Consider the following 11,183-nt stretch of genomic DNA (forward strand, 5'->3'; position numbering starts at 1 on the left):
ATAAACTCATGAATAAATCCAATTATCCAACATCATGTTTCACTGACAACCACCATCTGTAGAGTTCTTTTTCCCGATATGCAAATTAGTAGATTCGTACTGCACTGAACACGATAAAACTGTTTTTTTTTCTGTAAACTAGGAGGTGTCAAGTAGTTCCTCCAGACCCAGGATCAGCCGGCGCTAATACCGATAATATGGTGTAAAGTATCCCTTCCAACAGAAATCGAACTAGGAGAGCAATAAAACCTACTCTAAACACTAAACCACTAGCTCAACTCACCGTTGGTAACACGATAAAACTGTTTCCACAAATTAGATTGCATAACTTTATTAACTTGTCGTGGAAGTTCTCTAATTTCAGTGGTAATGTTTTTTGATATTTTTCTTTTAATTGGAAATAAGAATAAAATATGTAGATCAGAGATTTTGGTCAAAAGCATATATACAAAATTGTGGATTATTTTTATTTTCATAATATGTAATATCATAATAAATTTATTTTGTTAAATTACTAAAACAAAAGAACCTTTATTAATTAAATATACAAAAAGGGGGGGGGGGATTATTATATTATCTGAAAGATGATTAGTTGGTTAGGGAGTAAAAGAGAAAGATTGTGTAAACTCGAGCGCTTGCTTCCCTCCAGATCAGTATCTCAACCAAACGCAACTCATTCCCTCGTTTTCTTCCACCGTCTCTTTTTTTTTTTTCTCTCCTCTTCTCTCCCTCTCCCGCTTTTTTTCGTTTCGCCGATCTGCTCACATTCCCCTCCCGGAATCTCCGCAATCTCAGCCCCAGATCCGCCTCCCTTAAACCTCTCAGGATCTCTACTCCCCCGGAGATCCGAATTTCCAGAAACTGCTTTCGCCGTTTCGTTTTTCCGCGGTGGAGAGATTTATCGAGATTCGTGTTTCCCCATGTCGGACTCTCAGCAAGAAGAGCCTGAGCAGCAACATCCACCTCCTAAGCGGCAGCATCATATCTCCGTAGCTTCTATGAACCCTCCGCTTGTTGCTCCGGGAGAGTATCACCGGTTTGACGACGCGGCGGCGGAGACTCGTCCTGATCAGGTTTCTGAGGCAATCGTCATCAAATCTTCCGTAAGTCTGTCGTCAGTTGGGAATTATGAGTTATCGTTACATTTCTGATGCGAATTGTTGTGAGATAATCTCGATTTCGGCGGTTTCATATCGCCTCTTTGATTAGGCTCGTATATGGATTTAGCATTGCAAGTGGTGATTGTCTATGACTAGTTTAATTGCTGGTGGTCTAGGGTTTGTACTTGCTCTTTAGAGTAGATTTTGTGCTATGTTGGCCTTATTTGGAATCAAACGTTGATCTTCTCTACTCTACTCATTCAGTATTACTTTGGTGGTGTCAGTTTCATGTTTGTTCATCTGTTTAAAGAGGTTTAGTTTATAGAAATGTGATGTATTTATTAACTGTTTAATTGTTTGTCTTTTATTTATTGGCAGATGACTGATATGGTAAACCAGAATGAGCCCAGTGAATTGAATGCCGGTGTTCTTCTCCGAACACCTATTTCAGGGAAAGGAGGTAAGGCCAAGAAATCATCTAGGTCAGTCAAGTATAATAAAATTGGAACACAGGCTTCTGCTGGTTTTAATGCTGGTGAGTTTTGGCCTGAGATGGTTCTCTGTATGTTCTTTCTATCCCCACGCAGGCGCCTGTTAGTAGGGGCATTGATAAATATTTTACTTTATGTGCTCTGAGATAACTGTCTAACATTACATGAATGAAAGAATGGGATATAGTTGATGCTAGTGAGAACTGAGAAGGATCTTTTTTGTTTTGGCAGGTTCTCCTGGAAATAACTTTGCACAAGCTGGTACTTGTCGCTATGATAGCTCTCTAGGTAATAACTTATTGCACAAACTAGTGTTGTTTCACGGAAAGTATTTTTGGTTAAGAAACCTTCTTTTAATGATCTAATCTAATTCCAGGTCTTTTGACAAAGAAATTTATCAATTTGATAAAACAAGCAGAAGATGGTATTCTTGATCTGAATAAAGCAGCTGATACTTTAGAGGTTGACATATTCAAACTCGTAACTGCCCTCTTGATGTATTACTTCCCATCAATTTCTTAAATCATGTTTCTGCTGATGCAGGTACAAAAGAGAAGGATATACGACATAACCAATGTGTTAGAAGGGATAGGTTTGATTGAGAAGACGCTCAAGAATAGGATTCAGTGGAAGTAAGCATGTTATCCGAGTATCAATTTTTTTGGGATTCCTTTGATTTGATGCCTCACGTGTGAGTCACGGTTTTCTGAGTTTTCTTTTGTCTGTTTTAGGGGTCTCGATGTTTCAAAACCAGGAGAAACATTGGAAAACATAGCTAACCTACAGGTATAGAATATGCTTATGTATTCATTTACCTGTCACATGTTCTGATGTTCCACTGCAAACAACTATGTTGTGCAATGCTCAGTTAATCACCAGTTTTATAAAGTTCTTACGTGGGTATATGTTAATTCACATTGTCTTCTTGAACATCGTATGCTTATAGTTCTTGTTATACTTATACCTTTCCTTCAGATCTACATTGTTAAGAGGGGAGTTACTAGTATACTAGTAAATGCACCACAAACACAAACATATGAATGAGATGGGCTTTTGTTTATGTTTCTCGTACAGTCAAGTACACCAATATGAATATATGAATAGTTGGTCACTGCAAATTTTCTTTGATTATCAGTCATTCATTTATTTCTTGTTTCGTCTTCTGTTTCCAAAACTATTGGGATTATTCATATTTCCATTACCAGTTGTAGTTTGATATTTACTTATCCTTGATTCTCGTATAGGACGAAATACAAAACCTCACAGCTGAGGAGGCAAAACTAGATGACCGAATCAGGTATTCTCGTAGATTATTTTCTTTATGTTTTCTGCTGTTCTTGTAACTTATTCAGCATCGACCTGGTTGCAGAGAATCACAAGAAAGATTAACAAGTTTGAGCGAGGATGAAAATAATAAAAGGTAAGCTTCTCCTGCTATTCTCTAGCGGAAGGTACATTACAACATATCTGCTTGCTCTGACTCTCCAACTCTTAGGCTTCTGTTTGTTACTGAAGACGACATTAAGAACCTACCATGCTTCCAGGTCTGATCTCCTTCTAGTGATTACCTGTTTCTCTATCACCTGAATTCTACTGACTGGGAATACTGATTTGTGGTGTGTCTCTCATGCCTATTTTAGAATAAGACGCTGATCGCTGTAAAAGCACCGCATGGAACAACTCTTGAGGTGCCAGATCCTGATGAGGTATGCCTAAGCGCACATAAAAGAAATGCACAACACACTCTTTGTAACTGTTTTTCTATTTTCATAACTTATCCTTCCATTAATCAGGCTGGTGGTTACCCTCAGAGGAGATATAGAATAATTCTGAGAAGCACAATGGGACCAATCGATGTGTATCTAGTCAGGTAAATCCTGTCCTAATGGATTATGTTTGCCAAACGATAAATTTATAGAATTGAAGTGAGTCTGACATTTTGTATTGTTTGAAGTCAATTCGAAGAGAGATTTGAGGACATTCCTGATGTTGATGACCCTTCAAACGTTCCATCAACTTCTGGTGTCCCTGAGAACCAAGATGTAGCCGTGCCGATTGGGGAGGACAGCACCATCAAAAACATGGAAACACAAGAAGTTGATGATACACAACGAGTTTACTCAGACATGGAATCTCATGACTTTGTTGATGGTATCATGAAGATTGTTCCTCCAGATTTGGATGTAAGTCCCAACTTCTTCAACCTTAAATTATTTCGCAACAGTCTGCAAACTCAGAAGGCAACCAAGATATAGCTAGGAAAAGTAATTGACAACATAACTTTAATATTCGAAGCTAGATTCATTAATTATCTGAATTTTACATGATGCAATGCACAGATGGATGTAGACTACTGGCTTCGATCAGAGGTAGGCGAAGTCAGCATCACAGACATGTGGCCAAACGAATGTATCCTTGATTCCGTCACTTTCTCTGCTTTGATCTAAATATCTCTTTGAGCTTTTTTTGAGATTCTTCCTCTCCTTAACTTATTATCATCAGCTGGATCGAACTGGAACAACCAGATGCTTTCATTTCACCAAGGCGCTGGACCGAACTGGAACCACCAGATGGTTTCAAATGATCAAGGCGCTGGACCAAGCAACACAACCCAGGAACTGCCAAAGACTCTATCGAGCCCAAAACGAGAACAATCCACTGCTACGACATCTGCAGGTAGCTGAAGTCACCATCATACCACATTACAAGCACCACCATATATCTGTATATAGAATCTGATCTGAGATAATCCAGAGTTATGTTGTGTATATAGTAGATGCGACTTAGAAACCAACCTTAAAGTTTCATTTGGTCCGGTTTTTTTTCAGTTAATTGAAAAAAATAAAATAGAAAACCAAATAACCCAACTAGTTTATAAACGGTTTTAACATTAACTACAATGATTAAATTGAAGTTAATTAATTCAAATCCAATAGCCTCCTCCTCCTCCTCTTCAGAAAACCTCCAAACCGTACAAAACTCCAGCAAGTTTCTCCGGCCCATCCTTAACGAAGTACAAGTCCCTCATCCTCTGGAACGCATGCCACGTCAGCAGACTATCCGAACCGGCCTGATGACATTTACCAACCTTCCGGTTCACCTCAAGCGACCGAGCCAACCGGTCCAAACCGCCGTACAATCTCCTCTCGCAGAACTTCATCATGTGCTTCACGTCGTACACTCGCTCCCCGAAGAACGCTCTGAGCAACCGCAGAAACTCCCGCAGCGAACTCGGAAGCTCCCGGCGCGTGAGGATCTTCACGAGGTAACCGAAATCGTACGCGCTGTGGAACGTCACCCAGCTCACCGACTCGTTGCAGATCAACCCCGACGACATCATCAGCTCCGCGAACCTCTCCGACTCGACCCCCTCGCTGCGGTTACGCTCGAAATCGATCCCGTGCCTACGGAGGAGCTCGATCGAGTCCTCCGCGTGGGCGTCGCGATCCACGTCGAAGTCGCGGAAATTGAATTCCCAGATGAAGCGGCTCCCGTCGGCTCCCCGCCGAGATCCGGGAGGTTCCCGTCGGCGTCGGTGAGAGTGATGCCGACCTGGATGAGGCTGAGGACGTCGACGTTGGATTTGAGAAGCTTGTAGAGGTAACCGGGGTTTCCGCGGCGGAGAATAGCCGGCTCCGCCTTGAAGATCACGCCGGGAAACTCCGTGTCCATGGAAATGAAGGGGAAATCCTCGACGACGGCGCTGATGAGGTGGAACTCGGAGACGAGATTGTAAGCCCAAACCTCACGAACCACGATGGATCCGCCACGATCGATGAGATCTGCATCTGGATTGATCATCATCGATTCCTTTTATTCTTATTTAGGTATCTGTAGATGTATTAGGTATATATAGGTGTGTGTAGGGGGAAAAGTGAAAGTGAAGGGTGACGGACGAGTCGGCATGCAGGTTCGGTGACGGTTAGTCTGAGTCGGTAGTTCGATTTTTCGTGGTTAAATCATAAACAATTGAACCGGGAAAAACTATGGTTTGGTGTAGATTAATCCAGTTTTTCAATTAGGTTATCGGGCTGAACCAATATTTTAGATTTTTTTGGTTAAATCCAAAATTTTCATTTAATTTTGGTTAATTCAATTAGTCCAGTTCGATTCTTATTAGTAGAAATTGTTTTGCTTTAAATAAAAATATTTTTTGAGGAAAAATAAAAATAAATAAAAATGAACTAATCAATATCGAATTGAGATGATAAATAACTAAAATAGTTTTATAGTAGTTCCGATTGGTATAGAACCCATAAGGCCATATAGCCTACCATAATTGAAAGATTTGGTTAGGTTCGGTTTGACATAGTTACGAGGAAAGGAAAACATGGGAAAAGTGGCAGTGGTGGAAACGCATCGTGGAGACGCATTGACTCTTGGTTGTTACAAACGCAACTTCTGTGTGTTTAGGACTCGGTCTTTCTTTGTGTACATCCAATCATTGCATTTGCACACCCAAGTCGTTATATTTAGTAACTAGAGTCGGCCCGCCCTACGGGCGGGAAGTTATAATAAAAGCTACTTTATATGAATTATATTAATTTTATGAAGTATTTAAAATATTATAGATTAATAATGATATCATAAACAAACAAATAATGAAAATAATTTTGAGATCATATTGTTATTTTTGAAAAATATTTTGATTTGAATTAAAATGACAGTAACCTTCATTATTCTCTATTTTAGAGAATACAAAATTAGCAAAAATAAATCAGAAATATATATATATATATATATATATATATATATATATATATATATTCTTTTTATTTTTATTTCAGTATTACATAATAAAATGTAAAGTTCAGATAAATAATACTAAATTTAATTCAGGAAGATTCAAGTTTTTTAAAAAATTTACACAAATAAATCTGTGTTTGAGAGGAACGTTGGTGATTATACAAAAAATAATAACACGTTTAACATGTTTAACATACTTTAAGTATTTAAAGAACTCCCCTATTATTATTATTATTATTATTGAATGGTAAAGAAGCTATATTGTCGAATCTTGTAAGTCCATGAGAAATGTTGTGTTCTGACTTCTGTATTCATGTTGTATTTTCTTTGTATACTTCCGTTATTATCTGACTGTTATTGTGGCGTCTCTATCGGTAGTTTTGAAGTTTCACCAACTTTAAGTATTTCAGCGGATTTATGTTCTCGGACTGCTCAAATTTACAAACGTTTGTGATTGCAGAAATGTCTTACTAAAAAATGGATTAAGCACATTAGTTAGAAGAAACATCCTCTGTCATTGATGGGGCTCTAAGGAATCATAGAGATAGCGTTGGACCCATCCCAGAGATCTTAGTAAAAAATGGAGAGAACACTGGTCTAAGATCAAACCAAGAGATTCTGATCGAAGCAGTTGTTCTGGAGAGGCAAAAAGATTGAATTTGGAGGACCCAGATGTGAATATCAAGAAAACTTCATCAACAAAACGATATATTACGATATTAATAAACCAATGAATCAAAGCAGGCGTGCAGAAGAACTTGGGAGTCAATAACTGTATCCTAAGACTCAGAAACATAAGCTAAAAGCACAAGACAACTCAGCTACAGTTTTCTGGAATGGCTTATAGAGATGTCTGTAACGTCTTGTATAGAACAGAGTACTACTAATACATTGTTATACAGCTTCATAATAGGGATTCATAGAGCAAGCTAATCAATGCAGGTCTAAGTTAACAGCAGATAAAATAGAAATTAAAGCATAAGACAAACTTAGCTAGCAGTGAAAAATTGAAGAATCTATAATGTCTGGAAAGGATCATAGAGATGTCTGTAATGTCTTCTACAGAGCTGAGTACTCAATATCATTAGTAAATGTTGAAACTTTATATAGCTTCGAAACCTCTTTATATAGCTCTGATCAAAACATCTAAAAAAAAAAAATATCTATGATCGCTCATTACAAAACAGAAACCATCAAAGCAATGTCTCTGAGCATCTCTATGTCCGATACTTATAGATCAGAGCTTCAACCACGATTAAAGATTGTATTTTTCTTAAACTTCGGCCAGCTTCGCCGCCTTAACGACTGGGTTTTCTCTAGTGACAGCCTCACGACCGGCTCATAGCTACAAACATGGCGATCTGAGTAACTGTGCTCGGCGGAGAAATCTCACCGGAACGGTACATGTATCCGGACAACACAACTTTCTTCCGGCCACTGGAGCATCGGTTCACTATGTTGATCTCTTTTAACCGGGTCGATCTTTTGGTAAAGTGAATCTTGACGGAAGAATCTGCCAGCTTGGTAACATGAATGTGTAACCGTATATATCTCAAACAGTAAACAAATACAAATACCTTTTGAAATAAAGATCAAACAACAAACCTCAGTTGTTGAAAATGATAAGAGAAGAATGAGGTCTGGAGTTAGACTTTAAGCTTCTTCACTAACCGGTCTGTTTTCTAATTTTTCAGGTACACCTAAAGAAGGAGACTAAACCTCAATTCGTGATATGGTTGCGTATATACTTGCAGTACACCCATGACCTGAAACATATACAAAACACATATCTTGATGGTCAAACCACTGCAGGAGCTTTTGCTGCAGAAAGCATATGAATAAAAATGTTTAGAGACTCCCTTGACCTTAAATCGTAAAGAACAGTTCAAGACACTATTTAACTTGAAGAAAACTATTCAAACTAAAAGAAAAAAATTGCTGAATGAATAAATCATCAATCTGAAACATGACTTATAAGATTAAAATCACCAAATACATGTTTCTTGCTCCTTTCTACTAAGCTGTAGAAACATATAAATGCATAGAGATCAATATTATTAGGCATACTACTTAGAGTATCAGAGATATTTACCTTTTTTCACCAACTCAACGGCGGCGTCTTCTGCTGTAGAACGTTGCTGGTACTGTAACGACACGTTTCTCTGCCACAGTAGCTAACCTTGGCTCAGTGGAAGTAATGATCCTGACTTGTCGGAAACCAAACCTACGGATTATTTTACCTGACAGAATAAAGTGCGATGCCAAACAGGGAAAGCAATCAGATGACCCAAGAAATAAAAAAAAAATGAAGAACAAACAGCATAATACAATCTTTTGGTATGAGTTCTAAGAGTTGCAAAATAAGATGCGATGAAAAGAGAAACACTGACCCATATTATACTCAACAACCGCCGCCTTTCAGATCAAACGAAGCATTAAAGACGACATACTGGAGGAGCAAACCAATGAGATTGATCATGAAGCTTTTACTGGGAACGTTTCAGTCGATGTGAAGAAGCTGAAACGGCATCTGTTGGCGCCGCACGAAAGGGAAAGAGAAGACGACGGTGTTTCTTTGCTGCTGGAAAATTAGGGTTAAGGAGGACAGCTAGTCGAACGGACCAGACACAATTCAGAATCCCCAGTCCAAAACAGAACACCAGAACGAAGCCCACACAACAGCGAGAAAATGAGACGCAGCGTTTAATTAAAGGGGACACGTGTCAGCACTGAAATGCACTAATTTATGTGCTGGCAGCTGATGTGGACCCTCCAGGAGAGATCAAAAGGCTTCTTTATATATAAAGATTAGTATAAACAAAATACATTTCATTTCTATTAGTTCTTTTAATGTTTTTTTCTTAAATCGTTGCCAAAAAAAAAGTTTTTCTTAAATCATCGTTACAACTTACCACGATCAGTGAACATACAAGGGATGTGTAACTGCGGCTAAGAATACAAACATTGAATGAATATCTAACGCATTAAATAATGGTTGCATTTTGCAGAAAAGGTATCGTTTGGTTCAACTTCTGGATTGCTTAACTGGTTGTTTGTCTAATAACTATTCATCTTATTTTCTAGTATCTGATAGGATGTACATACATCTGGACAATGCATTGAGAATTGGTTATGCTAGTTATGCATATAATTTTGCTCTCTTGTCCAGGTTAAGAAACAAAAAGGATGAAGAAACACTCATTAAATGCTTGTTTGTCAGGGATGAGATTAGTTGGTCACTTACTAAGAAACACATCAGACCTCCATATATAGTATTTGATGGCCACGACACAATCACCACCTGCCATGGGGGGAAAGAGGAGAGACACATGTTCATAATCTTATGAGGAGAATCATGATAGAGAGGAGGCAAGGGTATCAGGGTATGTCTTTGTGATTGAACTTGTTGGTGAGATGAGTCGTATAATTCATGATATTGATATTGTCATCTTTTTGTTAGCTATGATCATCTGTTCCTTCAGTGTGGATCGTAATTATACTAGTACACTATATCCTATGTGTATTTGTGTGTATATATGGCAATGCATTGCAAAAAAGTCGAGGGTGAGCGATGTCGCGTGACTTAAGAACATGAGAAGGCAAACTAATAAAATAATGAAGACATGCATTGACCTTCCCACTTTTTAAAAGAATCAGATTAACTCTGTGTTCCGTCAGTTTCTGTCATGATCTACCTGCACGCTGCACCAGTGCACCTATATGCATCTACATTCATATGTACGCGTATTACGTATATAGTGCTGTGACAACCACTCATTGAACATGAACAAACATAATATGGTCGCTGGTTGCTTGCTAGACCAAGCACTGGGTGTTGTTTTTTTAAGCTAGTGGCTGATTGTTAAATGTTAACGACTAGAAAACAAATCAAACCTACATAACTTCGTGATTCATAGGATTTTTATACTGGGCCTTATCAGAAAAATCCATAAAAAACCCACTAACACTGTGGGATGATTATACAACAAAAGAAACAAAAAAGCTTGGTGTCTTTAAAATATAAATGCCTTTTGGTGACCGCACATAACAATATACATAAAGAAAAAAAAATAGTAAATGAAATTGTAACGTCCCGACCAGTCCACATCCACGGTTAATGGGTCACTCACGGTTAATAGGCCACTTTCGGTTTTTGGGTCCCATTCCATCCGACGGTCGATCCACTAATCTTTTCAAAGGTTCGAAATCATTGTTTACTGACCATATAATCACTACATGACTTTTCTCCGTGTTTTGATTTCACTCGTACAGTATCACGAATCACTTCTCGATAGGTCACCCATCCTTTCACTACTTTAGACCAAACACGCTTAACTCTAAAGTTCTAACGATGTATGACAAAAAGGTAAGTCAACTTTGATGACATAACTCTTAAACCTTTCCATATATCATAATTCGGAATGCTACAAAAATGAAAACATCTTAATAGAGGAACGTCATTCATTGCTCAAAGTATGACTAGACAAGGAAGAAGACAATCTTATGTGGCTCAAGAGCACCCGAAATAGCTTTTTGAATTCTTTGTTAATGAAAGATGTTTCCTCTGATGCTTCTTCGGGGATTTTGTGTTTGTTTTTTTACACTAGGATCAGATGTTATTGATTAAGTGTAGGTGTAGTAGATAATCGTGCTTTGTATCGGATATCTTTTAAATTTTGCTAATGAATTTCAGTTGGAAAAAAATGAAAGCATCTTAAGAAATCACTACAGCCTATCTCAGATGGAATACACCACGCATAGGTGTTTAATCGGTAATTTTCTAGACTTTTTTGAATGGAGAAATACGTGAAGAAAGTAAATTGGGACTGCGTTTAGCTTCTAGATC

General features: G+C 38.2%; 2 protein-coding genes and 1 long non-coding RNA gene across 4 annotated transcripts; 1 reads left to right on the plus strand and 2 right to left on the minus strand.

Moving 5' to 3' along the window:
• Window positions 1-668: 668 nt before the first annotated feature.
• Window positions 669-4,405, plus strand: LOC130502609 (transcription factor E2FB-like). 2 transcript variants are annotated; one of them, XM_056997355.1, is made up of 14 exons: window positions 669-1,103; window positions 1,479-1,635; window positions 1,823-1,879; window positions 1,968-2,053; window positions 2,135-2,223; window positions 2,323-2,377; window positions 2,836-2,888; window positions 2,961-3,011; window positions 3,087-3,135; window positions 3,232-3,297; window positions 3,385-3,461; window positions 3,546-3,774; window positions 3,931-4,000; window positions 4,094-4,405. In XM_056997355.1, the coding sequence occupies exons 1-14, from the start codon at window positions 921-923 to the stop codon at window positions 4,273-4,275; spliced, it is 1,404 nt and encodes a 467-aa protein (XP_056853335.1). In that variant the 5' UTR covers window positions 669-920; the 3' UTR covers window positions 4,276-4,405. The 2 variants fall into 2 exon arrangements, with proteins under 2 accessions (XP_056853335.1, XP_056853336.1); XM_056997356.1 differs by having other exon boundaries at window positions 1,479-1,560.
• A 33-nt stretch (window positions 4,406-4,438) lies between these two features.
• Window positions 4,439-5,458, minus strand: LOC130502610 (probable CCR4-associated factor 1 homolog 11). The gene is given in 2 exon segments (XM_056997357.1): window positions 4,439-5,075; window positions 5,078-5,458. Coding segments are annotated over 2 exon segments (849 nt in total). The 5' UTR covers window positions 5,396-5,458; the 3' UTR covers window positions 4,439-4,544.
• A 1,879-nt stretch (window positions 5,459-7,337) lies between these two features.
• Window positions 7,338-9,001, minus strand: LOC108844389 (uncharacterized). Its single transcript, XR_008940346.1, has 2 exons — window positions 7,943-9,001; window positions 7,338-7,850 (listed from the first exon to the last, which is right to left on the minus strand). It is a non-coding gene; the product is annotated as an uncharacterized LOC108844389 (long non-coding RNA).
• Window positions 9,002-11,183: the final 2,182 nt, after the last annotated feature.

This window comes from Raphanus sativus, unplaced genomic scaffold (assembly GCF_000801105.2).
Source record: "Raphanus sativus cultivar WK10039 unplaced genomic scaffold, ASM80110v3 Scaffold0603, whole genome shotgun sequence".
Taxonomy (NCBI): domain Eukaryota; kingdom Viridiplantae; phylum Streptophyta; class Magnoliopsida; order Brassicales; family Brassicaceae; genus Raphanus; species Raphanus sativus.